The following is a 23,077-nucleotide window of genomic DNA, read 5'->3' as shown; positions in this document are numbered from 1 at the left end:
CTCCTTTGATCATGTTGTTTCAAACAAATCTATCCATCATGCTGTCCTTTTGACCCTGTCATTAAGATTCACCTGCCTGTTCCTTGTTATGTCTGTGGAGTGTCCTTGTATCGAGATGTCCAGGTGCCATCTTGGCACAAGTTCCTCTTATTAGCACTTATATGTGAATGCACCTGCTTCTAACAACCCTCTTCTCACCAGCTTCTGTGAGCGGGGCCTGCCTCTGGCTCACAGCCCAGCTTTTGCTTAGCAATGCCTGGAAGTACTTTGGTTCAGGCTTCAGGCCTCAGACTGGGCCTTTGATACAAGAGTTTGTTTCAGGGCCTCATCTTACTACAACCCCCTCACTCTCTCGTAGCTACAGGACACCTCCTGGAAAAGAATCTTTTTTCCTTGCGAGCTCACCTGTTCCTGCTGTTTACTCCTCCCCACCGTCGCTGTGGAAGTGGCCGTGATCCTGGAAGAACACACGATGGCTGCGAACAAGCAGCTGTGCACCCCACGCTCACTTCACACCGGAGTCATGGCCACTGGGCATCTTGTCCACTCGGGCCCATACGCCACCAACCGTGAAAATTCTCAACCAGTGAGCCCCAGTGCCTCCAGCTCCCATTGTCCTGTTTGTCAGGTGGGAAGAGTTTGTTCCCAGTTTGTTCTCGCGCAACCTGACGGCTGGGCTGGGCAGACCCACCCCTGTCAGCCTGGCCGTGATTCACCTGGGAGAATGGCTGTTTCTTTGGTGAGAGTTTGGCCCACGTGGACATTTTGTCGTCATTTCTGTGCTAGCAGGCTGGGCTCAGAGAGTCACGAGATTCCGTTCAGCCCACTAAGAAACCTGGGCAAATCAGGAATTTGCTTCAGGTGAAAATTGGCCATTTTCCCAAAGAAAGGTCACCATTTTCACAGTGAAATGAGGCTTTTCTGTGTCTGGGAGTTGCCTGTTTCCATGGCGGGGGGATTCAAGATCTTTCCCCCTCCTTCCCTGTCCCTTCTCTTCCTCCTCATCTTTCCATTTTCCTGTTCTCTTCTGTGCCTCTTTCCTTTATAAACCTCAGCCCCAGGAGAGATTTTTAGACATTGCACAAAAACGCTCCAGATTACTGACACCGCAACTAACAAGTAGTTCTCCTCTACCATCTTTGAGAGTAAATGGGGCGCCGGGGAGGAGAAGCTGTGTCTAGAACGTGAACTGCTCCAGGGTCAATCCTCGCAGAGAGCCGAGTGTCTGCACGGTGCCTGTGTTGGCACAACGGGGGCTGGGGGGAAACCAGTCTGTTCTGCTCTGCGTAGCTCAGTCTGTGAGCGGGATAGACAAGATCCCCTGAAGATGTCTCAGACCTTTGACAGTCTTTCTAGAAGCCCCGCGAGCCCGGGGGCCTGAGTGAAGGGAATTTAGTGGGGCTCTTGAGAACAACGGATAAGTCATTGCTCACTCAGTACTGACTAATTACGGCTCCCCGGCTCCCCCATCTTGTACCTTTCCTTGCGGCCCCATTTCTTACAGAGCCCAGGGCACTCCGAGGGGGTTGGCATAGAGAGAGACTGTGCGTGGCAGCAGGCAGGGGCAGCTCTGGTGGGCTCCATTCTCCTTTCGCTTACACTGACGTGACAGGAGCAATTGCCTTAGCGTTACACCAGCCTAAGGGAGCGCTGATGCAGGCTCAAGAACTAGAGATGCACCTGTCTAGGAGCTCAGACTAGGCCACCTCAGTGGTCCCTTCTGGCCTTAAAGTCTACCAATCTTGGCTCTGAGAAGCGCGACAGTCATAGGATGCGTCACGACAACGTGACCTCCTGAATTGTGTGCTCCCTCGCCGAGGGCTCAGAGCCCTGAGACTCTCCCAGGGCCTGTCTTAGATGAGGAGCCAATGCCTGCACTGGTGGCAGTGAGTTAATCCCCCACTCAGCTGAATTAGAATTTGAACCATGGTTGGGTCCCACCCTACAACTCGCTCAGAATACAGTGGCTGTGCCGAGACTAGCTGGGCCTGTGCTCTGCTAGGGTTGGCGCTCTGCCCAGTCGCCACAGGGCTTGGCATCCATCTTAAGACTTGTCTGGGGTCCCTTTGCCAGTGATACCAGCTCCTCCTGCGGAAGCCGAACAGAGGCTGCTAACTTTGGGGCATCTGTTACTCCTCTAGGGTACTCCTCTTCTTTCTAAGTCCCCGTTGTGTTTGTAGTGGTATGTGTAAAGCCAGCCCCCTCCCTGGCTGTCTTCTCTTTCCTCCCCCCCTCCTCCATGCCCTAATGTGCCCAGAGCACTGACGGTGCTCCCCGCAGACAGGTAAATCAGGGCGAGAGGAGATGGCGGCCCAGAGCAGCATGGCTGGGGATCTGACGTGTGCTAATTGGATGCACGCAAGCCCTTTCCACTGGGCGTGTGAATGCTGTCAGACCAAGTGGAGCGTTAGCTCGTGCCACAGACTGCCCCTAAGCTATGCACCAGGAGTGTGGAGCAGTGTGTGTGTGTAACGCGTGTGTGCTAAAGGCTGTAACAATACAGTTCTGGGACAGGAAGATGCCCAAAGAATGAAATGTCAGTATTTTCCACGTGGGGGTGTGTTCGTTTCTTTGGCTTGTGGCACGGATTGCGTCAGTGACTCTTACAGGGGGTTGCAATGGGACGGTGTTGACGGTTGTGTCTGAGGTCGTCCCCTTGGGGTCAGGGCAGGCAGCTACTTACCTCGTAGATCGCTCCCTGGGCAGCGGCAGTCCCGTGGCCTGGCCCGGAGGTAGGGTACAGCCCTCTGGCTGCACCCATTAAAGTCCACCCTTTTCCAGGGGTATGAAACAGTCCAGACAGAAAAGAGAGAAATTCCAGGGCTCAGAAGGGGCCGGATCCCTCTCGCACACAAAGGAGGGAAGCAGCCTCTCAGGCTCCACAGGAAACGCCGGCCCCCACCCTCTGCGTGGCCAAGGTTTTTCCAGAAAAGAAACAAACCAGCCCGTCTTCGCTCCTCAGGTTGGCGGTGCTCCCAAGCTGCTCCTCAGCATGTGAGCCAGGGCCCTGTTCTCTAGCCTTTTCTTGCCTGGTGGGAGGGTGGTAACTATCAGCCCCACCACAGCTGGGCTGCAGAGAACCTGCCCTCTGTTTGGGAGGGAGGGTGTTAAACCCTCGTTCCTAATGCACTCAGTGCTGTGGAGATTCCCACCCTACAGCAGCCTGCTGGGTGGGCTCGGAGGGCCCCGAGGGCCACCTCCCGGCAGAAAGGAGCTGTTGAGACTCAGGTCTGCGGCTAGCATATAGATCTCCATAGGAAGGACCCCCCATGATTTGCCTTCCTTGTCAGAGGTCTCGGCAGAGAAGCCAAGACTGACTGAGCTACCGTCTTACCCATCTCCTGCCCCTCCTTGTCAGGACAGAGACACACAGGCAACGGGCGGGCGGGGGGGGGAGTTTGCATTAATTGTTTTCTAGCTACAGATCTGGCCCCCATCATTATAGTCTGTGAGCCCCTCGAGCACTGGTGAAATTATCTGGGGCGGGGGGAGGGTGCTACGGTGTTTATCCCCATTTTACAGCTGGGGAACTGAAGCACTGAGGCTAAGGATGTTTGAAAGAACTCAGCAGGCTGGGAGCCCATGGGGTGCTGAACTCTTGAAAACCTGGCCACTGGTGTTGCAATGGCAGCGACCTGCCTAAACGACACCCCTTATTCTCCAATCAAAGAAACCCTGAAATAAAGCAGCCTAAATAAACCCCCCTATACAGAGAAATTAACCCTTGTTTTTAAAAAATCCCTCCTGTAAGCAGAGTTTTTCCCAAAAAAGGAGAGGTTGACAGAGACGCCAAGAGGCTCCTAGGAGCCTTTCTGTTGCTACTGATTGTACATGGAAGGAACTGAAAGCCTAATGAACCCCAAGATAGAATAGGGAGCTGAGCTCTTCGGAAAATCTGGCCCTCCGTGACTTTGCCAAGGGCAGCCAGGTTAGCAGTGGCAGAGTTGGGAACTGACTCCTGGTCTCCTGAGTCCTATGCCATTGTGCTAAACACAAGACCTACCCCCGCCCTGCAATGCCGAGGAAGAAAAAGAAATACAAGGCATCCCTAACCCCAGTCCACCCCCCCACATGACGCAGAGACACTGAAATGTGGGGCCCCGCAAAGCACAGGGCCCGGAGCGGTTGCCCCATTTTGCCAGACCCAAGGGACGGCTCTGCATATGCCCCTGCAGGCTCCCATACGCTGCACATCCACACACATATGTGATCACACATGGTACACGGGTAACTAAAATGGTACGACCAGCTGCTAGCCTGAACTAGAGCTGGGCCTGACCCCAAATCCTGGATCCCACCAGCCCTGAGCTTTGGGGTAGGTTGGGCCCACAGTTCTGAACATTGCTGTTGACCCACTCTGTGTCCAATGAGCCCTGGGCAGAATCCCAGACCCCAGTGTGCCTACACCTGGCAGGAGTTCAGACCCTGCTCTGGATTGGCCCAGAGCAGCTTAGACCTTCCATTTCTCTCTTCACCCGGGAGAGGTTTGCCCAGATCTATTTTCTTTCCCAGCAGCTGTGACCCAGCTGACGTGGTTCTGCTACCCTGGGCCCCGCGTCCCACGGTGTTGGGTTGAGAGCTGAAGAGCGCAGAAGCAGTGAGAGAACCTGTCCGCCAGCCAGGTGCCTCTCCAGGGCTTGGGCACAGAGGGACTGGTTTCCCATCTCGGATCCTAGTGAAATGCTCTGCTTGCTCAGCATTGACCCAGACTCACCTGGGGCAGCCTCTCGCCTCCCCTCAGTGCACCCTGTGGACAAAACCAAGTCTCTCCTCTTTGAAGAAGCTGGTCAGTTTAATGAGTAAATAAATCACAGGAAGGGGAGGAGGGAGAATGGAAGCAAATTTGGTGCCTGTGTCACAAAGAGATCTCTGGTCCTTTTATTACTTAGATGCATTGCCATAGCTGACCTCCCTGGCTGTAGCATGGCCGGGCTATCCAGACCGGGCCGCCCTTGGGGCCGGGGTGGCTGGAAGTACCTGGACCCGGGTGGAGACGGTGGTGGTGCCCTGTAGGTTCATGGCGCTGCAGGTGTAAAGCCCTTCGTCTATCGCACGGGCCTCATCTATGTAGAGGATGCTCTCGGATTCCTGCTGCACCTGCCCACCTCGGCGTGCCAGGTCGGCCCGTTCGCGGCTGTAGGGGGGCCTGCCAATCTGAAAAGCAAGCGAGGAGTGGGGGTTGGAGAGCTCCTCTCCCTTCCTAGGCAGCCTGCACCACCTGCAGAGCGAGGGGCTGGTCAGTGCCGGGCTGGAGGCAAAGGAAGGGCTCAGCCGATGCTCAACAGCCCCTCCCGCATAGCCCTGGTCACTGGCATCTGCTGTAGCAAGAGGAGGCCTATTAGCCAACTCCCCCGGGACATCCCCTGTTCCATGCACAGAGCACCATGGGCTCTTTGTATCTCCCCCCTGAAGTGTCACCAGAGATGGGCAGAAGGGACCTCAGCTTCACACCTGGTCTGCATGGCGGCCCCGCCAACCACCCCCCTCCCACTCCATGAAAAGGGCACCATGTGCATTTCTGATGAAGCCCAATTCTCCCCCCACCCCATTTCCCACCCCATCCCTGCCCGCAGCCATTGGTTTCACTGGAACCATCCACCATTCTGGAGGCCCCAGCCCATGTCCTGTTCAGTTCTGTTTCGTTGGCCCTGGTGCGCTGAGTGAACCATGCTTCTGCAAGGGTCACATCAGCCCTTTGTGCTGTTTCCTGTGGGGAAAATGCCGCTGGTCAGCCACAGCGAAGAAGCCCCTGAAAGGAAAGTTGTGTGCAGCACAAGGTCCATTCTTCTCTCTGTGCCCTTTTAGCTGGGGCGGCGCCATGGGCTGGGAGTCAGGAGAACTCGGTTCTGTTTCTGGCTCTGACCTGCTGTGTGACCTGGGGCAACTCATCCTCCCTCTCTGGCCTTTATTCCCAAACACACACACTTTCTCTGTCTAGACTAAGTCTTGGGGGGCGGGGACTGCCTCTTACACTTTGTAGGTACAATGCCTGGTGCAATGGGACCCTGATCTTGGTTGGAGCCATTCAGTATTATCAGGCTAACAACCCCCTTCCCGCCCAGCCACCTCGCTTCCCTACCTGCTGCCCCGGATACTCCCAGGTAAAATCGACCGCGACTTCTGGTTCTCCAAACACCGTGCAGGTCACGTTGAAGTTTTCTCCAGCCCGCACAGTGGTGGCTGAGGCGCTGACTGTGGGTTTGGGAACAGAGGAAGGGTCTGCGAGGGCAAGAGTGAAGTGGTGAGAAGCAGGATTAGGAAGGGCGGCAAAGTACCATGGGTTAGCCACTTCCCGGTCGTAGGAGATGGACTAGTCAACCAACGGCAGTTCAGGGAGCCGTAGTGCTGAGAGTCCATCGGCTCACCACCTCCCTGCCAACCCTTCTGGGCTTTAGGGCTGGGTTAAGGGAGGGACAGGCCTGCTACCAGGTATCTCCAGCTAACGGGGTCACCGCTTCTGCGTAGAGACCTCTGTCTATGTAGCAACCTACCATCTCCTTGTGCTGGATGGCGTGTGTTCATCTGGCGGGCTGACGAATGGTACATCAGCATGTGTATGGGCCTCCATAATTACAGACTGGTGCAGGTGACCGGGGCACTCAGTTAACATGCCCGGATAGCTCAGCTGGCAGAGGGACTGCTCTGCATGAGCAGGTCTGTATGAGCGCAGCAGTGCCCAGAAAAGCTAGTGACAGTGAGGAGAAGGCAACGATACGCAGCCTCGTGGGCTAATTCCTCCTGCTCTGCCTTAGGGAGAGAGGTGGAATTCTGTGTCCCCATTCCTGTCCCCACTGCTAGTGTGGTGGACCGTTTCTGGCTAGCTAGCGTTGGTCCTGAGCTGACGGGGGTGAAGCTGGCTTGGCTAAAGGCCATGGATGTCAGCACGCAGGCAGGTGGAGGTCTCAAAACCAAAGGAACACATAGGTTAGGGGCTGCAGAACCAGTTCTGGCAGCTGGATCTGCCATCCCTGCCAGGCAGCGGTCACTCACAGTTGATGTAGATCAGCATGTACTTGGTGGATATCTGCCGCACGCCGGCCAGGCTGGCCATGCAGAAGAGCGACCCTGCATACGAGGGCCGTGGGCGGTGGATCACGAACCCCCTCTTCACGTCGTACGAGATGTCGATCCCGTCCACGGCCACCTCCTCGGGGGGGAATTCACGGTGCAGCGTCACCTTGGCCAGAGGGCTGGTCACCTGGCATGGTAGGAGCGTGGGATGGTTCGTGCGCAGCTGGACCACTTCGTAGTAATCCTCCGTCGGCACAAACAGCTCCTGGGGGTCTGGGGAGGGAGGAGGGCAGCGGGGTTACATCCTGGAGGCAGGGAGACACTTCCCGGCTCTCCACCTGCGCCGGCCTCCTGTGTAACACGCCCTAGCCCCCAGCAGGCTTCACCCGGGGCTTCCCTGTCCACTGGATAACGAGAGCAGATGCTGATGCTCTCTGTCTCGAGTCCCCTGCCTGCCCCAAACCGGTCTAAGCGCAGAAGCCTGACCTGTGAAGAAGATGAAAGCCTTGCCCGTCCTGTCCTCTCCGTCCTGGCACTCGCTGTCCCGGCACTGGAAGGACCAGCAGCTGTACTCGCCAGTGTCTGCAGCCCTGGAGTTCACCACCAGCAGCTGGCTGTGCCTCTCAAAGTGCTTGATTCTGAAACAGAGGGGAGAGGGCCCCGTTCAGACTCCAGGAGAGTCACCCTGGGCCTCTGCATCAAGCATCGAACATAAGAACGTCCAGACTGGGTCAGACCAATGGTCCATCTCACCCAGTATCCTGTCTCTGATAATGGCCAAAGCCAGGTGCTTCAGAGGGAATGAACAGAACAAGGCAGTTATCAAGTGATCCAGCCCCGGCCGTCCACTCCCAGCTTCTGGCAATCAGAGGCTGGGGCACCCAGAGCATGGGGTTGCATCCCTGGCCATCTTGGCTAATAACCTTTGATAGACTCATCCTCTATGAATGTATCTAATTCTGTTTTGAACCCTATTATAGTTTGGCCTTCACAACATCCCCTGGCAATGAGTTCCACAGGTTGACTGTGCACTGTGTGAGGAAGGAAAACACCCACTTATCTCCACGCCCACAGTGACGGCCTGGGGCCGGGGAAGGGGCTTCCTGTGCCCTCGTTGCCTGTGCCGAAGGACTGACAGGGTCACGGTAACAATTCCCAATGGGCACCGAGTGTCACGCTCCCCACCTACCTGCCCACCCAGAGGGGTGAAGTCCGGAGGTGGTTAATAACCGGAGACGTGGCCAGTGTGCTCCAAATGCTGAGAGGTGGATAGGGCCTGGGACAGCCCCTCCCTTAACATGCTCCCACCTGCTGTGGAGCTCGCACTGTCCCCCAGCCCAGGGCCGTGGGGCGTGAAAGGCGGGACGGGCAATGGAAGCCGCAGCCAGGCTCAAGCTGAACGTCAGGCTTGGGCTCCCTGAGCCTGGCTGAGCACCTGCCAGCTTTGCTCCCTGGCGGATCTCACAGAGCGAGCAGGGGGTGTCTGTGTGTTTGGGCCTGTTAAACGAGCTCCGATTGTCCATGCCAGGGTAACGCGTCTGCTGTATGCCCTCCCCTGTGCTTGGCCTCCAGCACAAGGGTCTGCCCAGTATCCCCAAATCCAGGCCTCCTGCATGTAATTTACTGAAGCCATTTGATGCCTTTGGCATCTCGGGGGAACGGACCCCACACAGGCCCTGCTCACCCCTCATCCATGACAGGCCCTTGTCAATCACCCCGGGCCTGGACAGCCTCCCAGAGCCCGTCGCACATCCCGGACACGCACCTGAGCCGCCCCTCCTCCTCGTCCTCCAGGTACGCAGGGAACCTCCACCTGACGGAGCGCCCTCGGCAGCGCAGCTCCAGGGTGTCGCCTGCCGTCAGCGTCAGGGAGTCAGGCACTTTCTGGAACTGCCCCCTGGTCACCACCCGAGTCAGGATGGACGCAGGCTGGTGCACCTGCCTGGGAGGGGCTGTGGGTTTCACTCGGGCTTTGCCCTTCGGGGGCTTGGCTACTGCCTGGTGGAGCTTTTCACCTGTTGCTTTGGGAGGTTTGAGCTTGTTTGGCTTGGGCTCTTTTGTGACCTTCTTCTCGGTGGCTTTGGGGGGCTTTTCCTTCTCCTGACATTCAGCTGAGGACAGAGAAGACACGTTTGACAGCAGAGCAGCAGCAGGTGCAGGCCCACGGGACGGAGGGCTCAGCGCGACTTTGCAGGTTCTTGGGCTGTTCAGCAACAGGGCCGGGTCAGGTCCCAGGCATTGCAGGGATGTTTATTCTCCCTCCTAACCCACAGCACAGGTTTCATGGACACACTAAGGGGCCGGTTATGAGATGCCCCATTTCTGTGTGTGCAGCTGAGCCAACAAAATGAAGGGGAGGCACCAGTTTACCACAACACGTTGACCGGAATGTGGCCCAGCGCCTCAGCTGATGTTCCTCAGTGTCGTTTCACCAGCTGAGCATCTGGCCCTGGGTTCTTGGATCCCTGAATTCACATCCACAAAAGGCTGTTTGCATATTCAAAATAGGAGTGTGCCTGATACAATGACCATAATCAGTAACGGGTTCAAAATCAGAGACCAGTTCTGGAAATCGGGTCCCAAATGTCATATCCCCTAAGGGGCAGAAATCTGCAATTCTTGCAGGGTAACATTATTTACCAAGGACATTCTTACCTACTCACCGTGCAAAGGACATGACTGGCAGGATCCCTGTGCCATATAAGACAAGACTTTACCTAGTAGGGTTACTTCTCTTCCTACTCTAAGCTACTTCTGGGAATTGGCACAGGAGGATGCTGTGACAGTATCGTAGCTGAGCAGACAAGAGGTCTCTCTGTTCACTCATTGGTTTGCCTGCTCTCTGTTCATTGATTGTTGGGAGGCATTTGTGTAACACATAGCGTTTGCCTCCTACCCGTGATCCCCACATGCACCCACCCAAGCACAGGACATCTGGGATGCACCTGGCAGAGAGCAAGAAATTGGGCATCCTAACTTAGATGTGGATCTCCCAAATCTGCCAAGCCATCAGCCTGGCTCACAACCCTCCTATGTATCCTTCTTCTCTAGCCAGGGAAGAGATGGCTCCTGTACATGATGCATGTCTGAAGGGAAGCTCATCCAGCTTCATTTTATGCTGACCCACAAAGCCAGCAAAACCTGGGATCTTTCCCTTGATGACACCCAAACCAAAATAATTGGGGCTGCGGCCCATTGGCAAAGCTGTTCCAGTACCACGGCCTGACCAAAGCTGCAGAAGCAAGTCCCGATACAGCCACAGTCCCTGAGTTCCTGCTGGTGTTGCAGGCAATAAGAGACTTTCCAGCATGCTGCCCTGCCCTCCAACAAGGCATCCTTGTGTAGGCCACTGAGGAATGCGAGGAGCACCAAGCTAGGGATGGAGAGGGAAGCGTATGGGCTTGGGAAATGAGTAGGAGGAAGGGAAGGAGTCAGAAAAGAAAGACTTACCCAAGATGAGGAGGAGAAGGCTGCAGCCCAGGACAGCCAGGGCCTTGGAGTTCATGCTGGGGCAAACACCAGGGAGCTGCGCTGCTGAAGTGAGGCTGCAGCAGCTGCAACTGTTCACAGCTTCACAGCAATTCCACACTCTCCCGTTCCTTCCAAGAGGGAGGAGGGGGCGCTGCGGGGACGGCGAGTCCGGGGGACTCGGGAGATGAAGGGGAGAGATTTCAAAGCAAATCAAAGGCTTGACTCTTCGCCTCGTTAAACAAAATTCCTTTCACCCCCGCGTGCCATGAAGGCATTCAGGTTCCTTCGGAGGTGATGAATGGAGCTATTCAAAGCCTGGCTCCAGCAGTCACACTCCAGGCTTAAAAAGAAAACAGTGTCCACCTACTCCGTTTCCAGGCGATGCCTGGTCCAAGAGCATGGGGCAGGTGGAGTGGTTAGATGCAAAGCGCTTTGGGAAGGGGCCAGCTCTCCCCCAGTGTTTGAACAAACTCCTAGCACAATGGGGTGCCAATCCTGAGGGAAGACACTGGGTACTAACGACCCCGACAATGGTGATAACACAGTGTGGGTGAAGGGGAGCTTCTTGTTTGAATCCTGTGGTTTGCTTCCCCTTCCAGCTATTACCCTTTGATACACAGTAGTGAAGGGTAAATGTTGCAGCGCAAGATCATGTCACAGAGTGTAACACAGTGCAGGCCAGCGGCCTGGAATAATAGAATACTTTGCTCCTACACGGCACTGTTCATCCTCCGATCTCAAAGCACCATCCCTGCTGTATAGCAGGGGAAGCCAAGGTACTAGGAGATGAATTGACTAGCCCAAGGAAACTCAGTGAGACAGTGGCAAGACCAGGCCTGGCAGTTCAGAGCCCCGGCACCTCCGGCACTGGCAGTTCAGAGCCCGGCACCTCTAGGCCTGGCAGTTCAGAGCCCCGGCACCTCTGGGCCTGGCAGTTCAGAGCCCCGGCACCTCTGGGCCTGGCAGTTCAGAGCCCGGCACCTCTGGGCCTGGCAGTTCAGAGCCCTGGCACCTCTGGGTTTGCTGTATCCATTGTGAATGTAAAACAATTGCTTGATCCCTGGCCTCTCTTCCATTACAAATTAAGCCCTGATTCATGGGGCCTCTCTGTGGTAGGACAGTTCTGCAGGATGCTGGGCAAACTTGTGGAACAAAGCCATCCCCGCAACCTGGAAGATGGGTGCACATATTAACTAGACATGGGGGCTGCGGGGCCTTAAAGGGGGACAGGACGTGGTGTGGAGTGTCCCTGCGGTTTGGGGGAGATTTAGGGTTAGGGTTAGAGCTGCTTGTGGGCAGAGGAAATATTCAGTGTTGACTTTTTATGTATATTTGCTGGAGAAGCCCCGTTTCTGAGCTTCCATGGAGAGCTGCAGGTTAATTCCCTGTGGGACGACGGCGGGACCTGCTTCTATGCTTTTGTTGGGTTCAAGTGCATTGCTACCATGGGTAAGGGAGAAGGGGAAAAATAAGAGAAGTATTATCCCCATTGGACAAATAGGGAAACTGAGGCAGGGAGGGTCAGTGACTTTGCCCAAGGCCATATAAGGGGGGGGGGGTATATATATATATAACAGGATAGGGGGGTTAGTTATATATTATATATACAGATTTTGGGGGGGGGAAAGGAGTTGGTACAGATGCCAAAGTCAGAACTGAGGTGTTCCTGGCTCCCAGCCCTGGGCTGAACCTGCCAGACACACTCCTCACTCTAACTGCTCTAGTGGGGAATGACCCACACAGAGGCCTCGGATGCATTAGGAGGCTGGCCGGCAGGAGAGGAAGAGAAGTCTCCAGTCAGTTCCTTGTAGGTGCCACAATACTGCAGCTGCCAGCAGGGGCCACAGGCCCAGTAAAGAACAAGGATTGCTGATGCCTGCATTGACCAGCCAAGCGTGCCTTTCCCAGAGGAGGAAGTGAAGAACCCCCAGAAATCCATCCCAACAGGGATCGTCATCTCCCTCTGGGTCTGCTTCCTGGCATACTCCGGGGTTTCGGCTGCCCTGACTCTCATGGTGCCGTAGCCCACTGGCACCATGGACCCCAGGAGCCCACTGCCAGTGGTGTTCGAATGCATTGGTTGGAGCATGGCCAAGAATGTTGTGGCTGTGGGGTCGCTGTGCTCCCTGACCACCAGGTGAGAAGAGGGCTGGAGGGGGTGGGGGAGAAGCACATTGGGAAGAAGTTATTTTTGCTGAGTTTAACCTCAGACTCGTTCATGTTCCATAGGCCCAAACAAAGTTTCCAGAGCATCAATAAAGCCTTGGGTGAGCTTTAGTCTTTGTGGAAGTCAGAGATGGATAGAGCCATGCCTGCTTCCCCTCCCAGCCCCAACTCAGCTCAGCCAATGCACCCCCGACATGACCAGCAGCACCCCTGCTTTTCCAGTCCTGGGCCCCAGCAGAGCTCCGTCAACTCACCCCAGTTGTGACCTACTCCCTCCCTTCCTGAGCAAGGATCTGTAGTCAGGCCCATTCGTGTGCAGCTTTTATCATGTGAGCAAACATCTGCTAGAGATGCACCCTCAGCCTGGCAGCTGAGAGCACTAGCCACCATTTATCGAAAATTACACCCCACCTCCCTGTCTCTGCAGGTTTTGCCCTCTACAGACCCCGCAGACCCTCCTCCCCCCCCCCCCCCCAGCTAACGGCTGGCACCACATGGCAGCACCTTCACTGTAAGGGCACCAACCTGCCACTGTGCCAGACGCCAGAGTTGCTACCACTGGGCTTTGGTGGCTGCTGACTGTGGCCAGAGGCCTGAAAAGGAGCCCATCTCCGGTCATGGCAAGTAGGATCTGTGGCATTGGGAACATGGAGCCAAGCAGGCTGCAGGGGAGGGAGGAGCCAGATGGGGAAATAGGTGTAGCCTGACCCAAGCATCCTTCCTTGCTTCTTTTTCCTGCTCTAGGACACACGGAGCAAGCTTTGGCAGATCTGTGCTGTGTACTGGGACAAGCCTTCACAAAACACCACTAGCACTGCCCTGGCCGAGCACCACCGAACGCCTGACCAGAAAACGGCCTGGGGCTACAAGGTAGGAATCCTGGATAGAGTAGGCGGCTGCACTGTGTGACCTCATCCTTTCCTCTCTCCAGAACTGAGTTCAGGTGTGTCCACCTCCAAGCTTTGAACCGGAAGTCCTCGTTCTTTAACACATGCCCTCTGTAGCGGGGTGGTCACCCGCTCCTGCCCTAAGGGGTTAAAACCAGCCCTTGGAGAGGGCTGGGGCTGGGAGCCTTAGGCTGGGCTGATTGGGAGGCAGCCTCCGCTGTGGCCACGCCCCAAACAGACTCAGCTGGCCCTATAAAGGCAGGGAAGCCAGGGGCAGACACATACTCTTTCCCCGTGTTCAGAGGGAGAAGGGCCTGACTGTCGGGAGCTTAACTAGGTACCTGGAAGGGAGCAGGGCTGGGGACAGGCCAAGGGAGCTGGGGAGGCTCCGGCCTAGGAAAGCCCCAGGCTGCAGGCCTGGTGAGGCCTATTAGGTACCGGGGTTGCAAAGGGGCAGCTCACGAGCAGGCAAAGGCAGCAGGTCCAACCCTCCCTGCCTGTGATGAGCGGCTGATACACTGCAGTCTGCCCCAGTGAACGGGGGGGCAGGCGCTCTGATGACTGGAGAGCTAATTCCCAACAGCGACCAGCAGGAGGCGCTGCAGGAGTGAGTCCCACACTGCTACACCCTCATAATAAACCATTACCTTGCTTGCAGAAGCTACCATATCAATGAAGACTTTATGAGAGGAGGAAGAAGCAGGTCAGGAGGCTGAGAAGGTTGCCTGATGTGCACGATAATATTTGTGTGTGCATTACACCTGGCTTGGACGGATTAGATTTTTATCAGTAAATGTTGATTTCGCTGTACGCACGCTCACCCCAACAAAAAAATGTTTCCAGCGATAATAATAAAAATGTAAAGATAGGCAATGCAAGAAAAATGCTGCTTGGGAACGTATTAGAGTTTGATGGGAGGATACTGACTTCGCCTATGCTGATGTGTGATGTTGACCTCCCCCATAATTTTGCACATCTGTGAAAATTTAAATCTGCGAAAAGAGAAAAAGATGCATTAAGATAAACATTGACGTTCTCTTTCGAAAGTCTAAAAAAATAAAAACGGAATTCTGCCCAGCCTAAATACAACACTGCTGAAAAATCTGCAGCAGGAAATACCTGGGATCAAGCCAACAGGAACGGGGCAGACCACGGCTGCACAGTTGTATGTCCGAGGCATTGCTGGTTGATAGAGTAAGTCGCTGGCTTCCAGCGTGCCGTCTCGACTGTGTAGTGAAAAGCCATGCCAATCAGCTTAGAGCGTCGTGGCCAAGCTGCGCTGGAGTGGAGTGCTGGCTGGTAAAAGAGCAGGGAGTGGAGACAAATGTTGCTTTCCATCACAGAGAAGGGGACAGCCTGACAGTTGTTAACAAAGCTTTTATTGTCTCCTGCAACCATCTCCAAGGAGCAACTGCTCCTAATGCACCTAATCGCATCAACAGGCGTGACTGTCACCCCAGCCAACTGGGTTATACAAAGCAGATGGGGTTGTGTCACCCAGAAAACCAGGCTTGGGTGACAATGCTAGTTAAGTGACCTGTCCACGGGGAGGTAGCAATGCCAATCTGTTAGTACTAGGATATGTCTAGTTTGGGGGGGAGGGATATCTCAGTGGTTTGAGCATGGGCTTACTAAACCCAGGGTTATGAGTTCAATCCTTGAGGAGGCTACTTAGGGATCTAGGGCAAAAAATTGGTCCTGCTAGTGAATGAATGCAGGGGGCTGGACTCAATGACCTTTCAAGGTCCCTTCCAGTTCTAGGAGCTTGGTATACCTCCAATTATTTTATTTTTTTATGTCTCATTAGATCCTAGGTGGGGGATGGGGATGCGGAGGGATTCAATTTGTTTTTTTTATACTAGGGAAAGCCCTGCCTTTTCCCAGCGGTTGGACATTTTCCCTCAGGCTGTGCCATCCCCTTCTCTGCCCCTTTCTCACCATGCCCCGCCGGCTTGGGGAGAGAAGGGAAATGGGCTCAGGGAAGCGGCTCGGGGTTATAACCAGGATGCCCGTTCTGCTGATCGCCAGGATGCCACTCTAATTGCCAACAGCAGGAAGTTGGCAGCGGGGTGTTCCTCTCTGCTCCTGCAGCTCTACCCATCTGCAGTGATCCTCTGCTCCCGCTGCTGACCCCGAACTGCTTTGGAGCTCCCTGCAGGGGAGCCTCTGGGGTCCATCGAGCTAATGGAGGGGTTCTCAAACTTTGTACTGGTGACCCCTTTCACACAGCAAGCCTCTGAGTGCGACCCCCCCTTATACATTAAAACCACATTTTTACATATTTAACACTATTATAAATGCTGGAGGCAAAGCGGGGTTTGGGCTGGAGGCTGGCAGCTCATGACCCCCCATGTAATAACCTCACAACCCCCTGAGCGGTCCCAACCCCCAGTTTGAGAACCCCTGAGCTAATGCTGTCTGTTGCTGCTGGGCCAGCAGGTGGCAGTGTGGACTGACACAGATGCTGGAGCCGTATGGCAGGGCTGGCTGTTCTGCCTTGGGGGGGCAGTTCTCCGGCTGGGGTCCGGGGAGCGCAGGCGGCGGAGGGAGACTCCTTTGCACATTGACAGTAAGGCTCCCATTGGGAGAACTGTCTGTGTCTCTGGCAGCTAAGATCAAGCACCTCCGTGCTAGTGTCAGGCACTGTCAGATCTCAAGGGACCAGACAGCAAGTGTGAAAAATCAGGACACCTTTTTTTTTTGGAAGGGGGAGTAGGGGGTGTAGTTGTGCATATAAGACAAAGCCTCTAATATCGGGACGTCTGGGCACCCTAGTCAGACCTGCCAGCACCTGAAAGCGATGGACAGGGCCAGGCTGCAGAAGAGAAAATTCAGTGACACACATTGGGTTGAAAGCGTGATGGAATGGGGTGGGTAGATTTTCACGGACGTGCTTGTCTAGCCGCCTCAGCAGGTGCCTTATTTCTCCCACCCCATCTCCCAACAGGCAGTGCAGCCAACTCTGATGTGTCTCGTAAAGCCCCCGCTGCAGGAATCAGGAACTTGCGGGAGAATCTCCACTGCTCTTTGTGGGGAAAAAAGGAACTTTCAGGCCCCAGTTGATGCAGAGAAAAGCTTGAGACCATGCAGCGAGCGCCACCGAAAGGCTCAGAAACCAGCCGGCAAAGAAAAAGATCCCAGCCTTTATTACTGGAAAAAAATCTCTTGTTTTAAGCAAATCTTTGAATTTGGGGCGCCAGACTCGTGATTTTTTAACGCTTCGGGTTGGCAACGCTGAGTCACTCCCATTGACTTGTATTCTGCCTAGAGCAGTGGTTCCCAAACTAGGGGTGCGGCTTGTGCAGGGAAAGCCCCTGGCGGGTCGGGCCAGTTTGTTTACCTGCCCTGTCCACAGGTTCAGCCGATCACGGCTCCCACTGGCCACGGTTCGCCGCTCCAGGCCAATGGGAGCTGGGGGAAGCGGCAGCCAGCACGTCCCTTGGCCTGCACTGCTTCCTGCAGCTCCCATTGGCCGAGAATGGTGAACTGCGGCCACTGGGAGCTGCGATCGGCCGAACCTGCGGACGCGGCAGGTAAACAAACCGTCCCATCCCGTCAGGGGCTTACCCTGAACAAGCTGCGCCCTAGTTTGGGAACCACTGACGTAGAGGATCAGTCCATCAAGATGGTCAGGGGTGCAATCCCATGCTCTGGGCACCGTTAAACCTCCAGCTGCCAGAAGCTGGGCCTGACGACAAGGGATGGATCACTCCAGCGTGGCCTGTTCTGTTCATTCCCTCTTGACTCCTGTTCTGCAGGGGAGGAGCATAGGGCTTCTGCTGAGGAGCCTTTAACAATCCTTTTCCAAGGGCCCTTCCTGGTGAATTTCCCAGCCGGGCGGCTTGAACCCTAAATCCATGCCTGAGAGTAGAGTGGAAAAATAGGAGACATTTTGCCAACAAATATAGGGCCCATCCCTTGCCAAAGGCCCCGTTGCCTTATGTAGATGGCTCTTGCTCTGCTCTTTCACTGGAAATAGGGGCAGGAGGCGCTGAGCTGGATTTGGGGCCATTCCTTCTGGTAGTGTCATTCCACATGCAGGCCTGGCTGGTGACAGCAGGCAGGGTGCTCCCTGTGCAAACAAGATCTGCCCCTCGACTCCTGAGCGCATCCTGTTAATCACTAACGGTGCCCTGGCCCCACTGATGTCAGCCTGAGTTCTGCCATTGCCTTCAGTCGTGATCACTATCATGGTCCCAGCTCTCCAAGTGCTTTATAGAGGAGGTCGGTATCATTATCCCCATTTTGTAGGTGGGGAAACTGAGGCACACAGTGAGCTGTGACTTGCCCAAGGTCACCCAGTAATGCAGTGGCAGTGCTGCGAATAGAACCACTGTTTCCTGAGTCCCAGCCCACAGCTCAATCCACTAGACCAGTGGTTCTCAACCAGGTGTCCTGGGCCCACCAAGCATGGCCGGCGTTAGACTCTCTAGGGCCTAGCAGAAAGCCAAAGCTCCGCCACAAGTGACTGCAGCCTGGGACCCTGAGCCCCACCACCAGGGCTGAAGCTGAAGCCTATGGCATGGGGACCCCCAAACAACTGCCCTGCTTGCTACCCCTTAACACCAGCCCTGGCTTTTATATGCAGAAAAACAGCCATTGTGGCACAGCTGGGCCGGGGAGTTTATTGTAACTGTGATGCATTTCAGTTTCAAATATAGAAATGGCCCCAAGCCCTCTATCTATGATCAGTGTGTTCACACTGTTTCACAAGAGACTGAACCAATTTCCTGGCCGTTCATGATCATGAAAGAGCAAATATTTGCTTTCATGGGGGCACAGGTCTGCAGGCAAAAGAATTGTGCATGAACTCGTGCACCTCGCTGTGCACATGCAAACCGTCTACCTGCACGTGCAACGCAGGGATTGTTTGCACTGTCGTCTGTTTCATCCCTTGTGCTTTCTACATCTAGGAGAAAACCCCAGCAAATAGACTGGAAGTGCCAAAGAAACAGCCCGGGGGTGGTCGCACAACTGACCCTTTTAAAAACACTTGAGAAATGGACTCGCTATAGGGGCTATCTGTGCAATAGAGAGCAGCAGGCCCGGGGCACACTTCCTGGAAAGAAATATAGGGCCTGATTCTCATTGACACGAAGGCAGTGGAGAGGCCTCAAAGCGGGCAGGCCTCTTTACCCTGCTCGAGTGGTGTAAAAGGGCCTTCGTGTCAATGAGAATCAGGCCCCTAGCGATTTCAATGGGAATCGTTTCCCTCCCCTTCTCTGGAGCATGGCCAGACTTGTGCCTTGGTGCCTGGGACCCTCTCTCAGCTGTTTGCGGTAGCTCTGGCAACTGCCCGCGACACAGCTGCCGAGGGCTGGGCGCTCGCCATGTCATTTGAGTCTCTCTCTGGTAGAGCCCAAGAGCCCCCTGATGTTAGAGCAAGTTCTGCCAGCCAGGAACAGAGCCCCCACTACAGCATGGACTTCAGCTCCAACAGGACAATGCTGGCGGGATTGCTGGGTTAAAATCCCTGCTCCGGGAGGTCCTGCTGAAAGGTGCTAATGGCTGCCACCTGGTGAGCCTTTGACTTATTAAAGTCCAGGGGTGTGCCGAACCCCTGCCCTCAGCCTCAGTGAAAGAGCAATGGGAGTAGGCAGTAAAGCAGCTGCCTGCAGCTGATGGAGGCTAGGACGCAAGGCACTAACGTGCATGGCTAGGCCTGAGCAGAGCTAACCCGGGTAGATTAATAGGGGTTTTCCCTAGGGGCAAGTGCAGGGGCTAGGGCAGACGATTGATTTGCATCCTTTGCAGGCTATTTGGCTGGAGGCAGAACAACCTGTGAGCATGAACCAGAAAGCAGAGACACGTGGAGCTTCTTGGGCGTGCCGGAGCGGCAGACTGGGGGATTTCTGAGCAAGGAAACTGCCTGCTGCTGTTTCTTTCTACCTCTCCTCCCGCTGTGGCTGCAGCAGCCCGGAGATGGAAGTGGCTGCTGCAAACAGCGCACGGGCAGGGGGCTTAGAAATGTCAAGGTGCAAAGCACTGGAAATTGGAGGGCCCCGAGTTCGAGCTGCACACCCCAGAGCTGCTGTAAGCCAGGCCTGGCACGTCACCATGCAGCCATGGGTTACGCCATGACCACATTCAAGTTAAGACTCTTAGTATTTCCATTACCAAGCCCAATTTTTAGGTGCTTGCAAATGGCTGAAAACCCTCGTTGGTGTCTGACCCGAGAGGCTGCTCCTCTCTCAGTGGAGAAGGAATTGGGCCTTTTCAGAGAGCACAAGGGAAAGACACCATATATGGTCTGGCTCTTGCTGGATCTCTCCTCACTCCATCCCTCTGCCCCTCCACTGTCCTCTCGTTCACTCCCATGCAGCATGATACTGACACCGGGAGTGACCACCAGAGATGCTTGAGCTGGGAGCCCCCACAGTTCAACGGGGCAGGGCATTCTCCATGAAGCCCCGAAACTTGCTTCCCTCCATGGTGGGTCAGAGCCCGGCTTCCTTAGTTAACTTTCCTGCAGCCTGCGATTTCCCCTGAATCAGGGTCAGGGATGAGCTGATGGGGCAGAGGGGATCGTTGCGTTACGGTCATTGGTGGATGTAGCTTAGTGGTGGGCACAGGCAGTTTGATTTATATATATTGAGCATTTAACACAATTAAGCTCTTTTGTGTTCAGAGGGTATAAGACTCATGCCATAAAACTGAAATAAGCGTTATCTCCAGTACGTGCCACATAATGCACATCACGAGACTGAGGGCGGTGGCATATGGCCGCTGTGAAAAGCGCCAGGGCTAGCCTTTCCCACCATGCTGTGCCCTACACGGGGGGGCTGCAGTTCTATCTCTGCAGCCTGGAGAGGCACCCAGGTTATCCCTCTCGTTGCTCTTGTCCTGGATGTGGCGGTGCGTATAATGAGATGCACTACTGAGCTCTGCTCCCACTGGGGCAGCGAGACGTTAAATCAGCGTGAGGCAGGAGCTGGATTATTTCTCTGACCCCTGTTGCCTTTTCTGAGTGAGGGTGACATATGGCAGTTTGCTGGTGCGTGTTCTTTCTAGAGTGCCATGGGCGAGGGCCGCTCAGGGCAAACCAGCGGCTCTCCTGGTGGCCTCTGCCCCTGCCTGGGCTAGCTCGGATTGGAAGGCTCTGGAGTGTGTGACGTCGCTCCACCGGAGGAGAGGAAACAGCTGCATTGCAACGAGGGCAGGCTGCACACTGCCATACCGAGCGCTGCTCTGCACAGCTCCTGGGCTGTCTCACTGCAGGCTGAGAAGGGCTGCTCCAGGGAAGAGGCCTTGGCAGGACATGTAAGTCTGAGCCTGGGAAAAGGGTCGAGGGGAAGCTGGAGAGTGCCAGGGCTGATTGCGGGGAAGGGGGTCTGGCGAGCCACTGGACTAAAGGCAAATCAGTAGCCCCTCCTGTGTGCATTGCAAAATGTTCAGCGTGCTGGTGAGTTTCAAGGGTTTTTTCTCTTTTGAGTAAATTAATGATTATTTATTATTAATGAAAATCACCAGAAGTCTACCTGGCGCTCTCCAAACGGAGAGCAAGCCCCATTCAGGGGAACTGGGTAGCGTTTCTGTAACCAGAGACGGCTGGGAGCTGGTGGGTGTGTTCTGGGCCCCTTCCCCAGGGTGTCTGTCTGTGTGTGTGCAAAACCCGGCCACAAGGATAAGCCTGGCTTAGCTTTTCTTGTCCCAGTATTTGGGCAGAAGACAGAAAAAGACAAAAATCCCAGTGACACACACCTTGGGGTATGGGTTAAATCCACGAACTTCGTTTGGGGAAAGCGGATCCCCAGGGAATTTTGCCTCCTGTTTCATAAAATGTCCCGTGCAATAGTTATTTTATAATGTATATTTTTAAAAGAGTCATGACCCTGTGGGTAGATGCTTGAGCTCTGGGACAGTCTTGGGGAGCTGGGGTCACTTGTCCTAAGGCGTAAGGCTGAATTTAGAAAAGCAGACTGCGTTGGATTTGTAGCGTCCCGCGTCTCTGTCTTCTGAGGTGGCCCGTGCATCTTTTTTTAACCCTCTCGATGTTTCATTTGCTGCCCTACAAGGCACTTCTTTTAATGTGAAGAGCCCCAAAGGGCTGTGCAGGAGGTCCCTGAGCCAATACCCCAATTCCAGGGGGATGGGTGGAGACTGTGGCTTCATTTTTGCTCCGGGAATGACTTTCTGAAAACCCCCTCCTGTCTAAAGCAGAAGTAAACCCCTCCTGAGGCTGCAGCCTGATACGGTGCTGGGTAACAGCTGGCAGGGTGTGTTCTCACAGTACCGCTGCCAGCCCGCAAGCTTTCAGAATAACCCCTAGGCCTCTTGTCTCTCTGTCCATGCTGCACCCTGGCATGACTCTGCAGGGCTGGGAAGAATGTAAAACCAAAGCCCTGCTGCTTAGAGGAGCCCTGCAAAGGTGGGCCAGGCTGGCTGGGGCTGTGAATCCGTCAGTAAAACACAGGGGCTGTGGCTGGCCCGCACACCATGGCTTTCACTGGCCCGTTTGGGGAAGGGGAGCTCAGGACAATTATCCTGCCACTGTACCAAGGATTTAAAGGATGTGGGGAGGGGCTGCTGAGCGCCCAGACACCCTGGGTGCAACAGCAGAGAGCTCTCCACTCTGGTCAATTATTTACTAGGTGCTGTGAGAAAATCCCTATAAGCCCTCCGACAGCATAATGAGCAGTGAATCCTTTTGTCCGCCCAAGAGCCAGCAAACATGGACACACCGGCACCGCCTCCTAGATTCCCCCTCCCCCCGCCCTGGCCATCAGGGCTTTCTGTTGATTCCCTTGGTCCAGGTCGCTCTTCCTGGTGTTCAGCAGTCAGGGAACGAGCTGCGCTTGCCAGCAGAGGCGGCAGCCCGAATTGTCATGTGGGGCCAGCCCCCCAAGTAGGGGTCCCATCTGCCCCTCGCCAGCTCACGTGCCGCAGGCGCGAGGCTGTGGGGCACAACGGTGCGTTGACTATCTCATCCCCCATCGGCCTGTCTTTGTCTTCCAATGAGTGTCCCAAGTGGGGATCGGCTCTTGTGGTTTGTCTTTTCATAGCTGGACCTTGCCTAGGCCGTTGTCATGGGAGAGGGGTCTCCCCTAGGAGCAGGGGGCTCAGGAGCATGTTAAAAAGCAGCGCTGGATGGGGCTGTGGTGACTCCAGCATGGACCTGCTCCCATCCAAGAATGGGGATCATGCGGAAGGCCACCTGCAACCCTGAGCAGCTGCTCGTTCCGTGAGCGGATCCAGGTGCTGTCGGGAGCTATCAGATCCCCAGTGAGATGAATTTGGCTGTCTCTGTTGCACATTTCTCTGGGGCTGCATGCAGAGGTGGGAGCCAGGCCCGGGTAGGTGATCTGTATCAGAGGAAGTAAAGCAGGATGCTTGCACAGGGTACAGGCCTCTTCATTTCCTCGCAGCAGTATTCACAAGCAGCCTTCTCCCCCACCCGGGGCCCCAGGGAGGGGCCCCATCTGTGCAAGTACCCTCACACGGTGCCGCCCCCTTTCAGCTCAGCTCTCCCCCTCGTGGAGCCGTGGCAGGTGCTCGGCACCCTTTGCAAAGCCTGTCAGTTCAGCTGCCCTGGGCCCTGAGCC

At 55.2% G+C, this 23,077-nt stretch overlaps 2 protein-coding genes across 3 annotated transcripts in view; one reads left to right on the top strand and one right to left on the bottom strand.

Moving 5' to 3' along the window:
• Positions 1-4,789: 4,789 nt before the first annotated feature.
• LOC123376397 (platelet-derived growth factor receptor-like protein) lies at positions 4,790-10,680 on the bottom strand. The gene is made up of 6 exons (XM_045028350.1): positions 10,462-10,680; positions 8,777-9,122; positions 7,498-7,649; positions 6,991-7,284; positions 6,080-6,219; positions 4,790-5,154 (listed from the first exon to the last, which is right to left on the bottom strand). Exons 1-6 carry the CDS (start codon positions 10,514-10,516, stop codon positions 4,933-4,935), a joined length of 1,209 nt encoding a protein of 402 aa, XP_044884285.1. The 5' UTR covers positions 10,517-10,680; the 3' UTR covers positions 4,790-4,932.
• Positions 10,681-20,648: 9,968 nt separating this feature from the next.
• The window catches only part of ANXA6 (annexin A6), a 38,240-nt gene continuing 35,811 nt past the window's right edge, over positions 20,649-23,077 (top strand). Inside the window, exon 1 of one of the 2 annotated variants that reach the window (XM_045026673.1) lies at positions 20,649-20,795. The gene's annotated coding sequence lies outside the window, so the exon portion shown is untranslated. Of the gene's footprint in view, positions 20,796-20,912; positions 20,938-23,077 lie in introns of those variants that run through there. The other variant, XM_045026675.1, reaches the window with a different exon arrangement.

The sequence above is a fragment of the Mauremys mutica genome, chromosome 8 (assembly GCF_020497125.1).
Source record: "Mauremys mutica isolate MM-2020 ecotype Southern chromosome 8, ASM2049712v1, whole genome shotgun sequence".
NCBI lineage: Eukaryota > Metazoa > Chordata > Testudines > Geoemydidae > Mauremys > Mauremys mutica.
The sequence above is the reverse complement of the archived record's forward strand: the minus strand, read 5'-3'. Positions and strand labels throughout refer to the sequence as shown.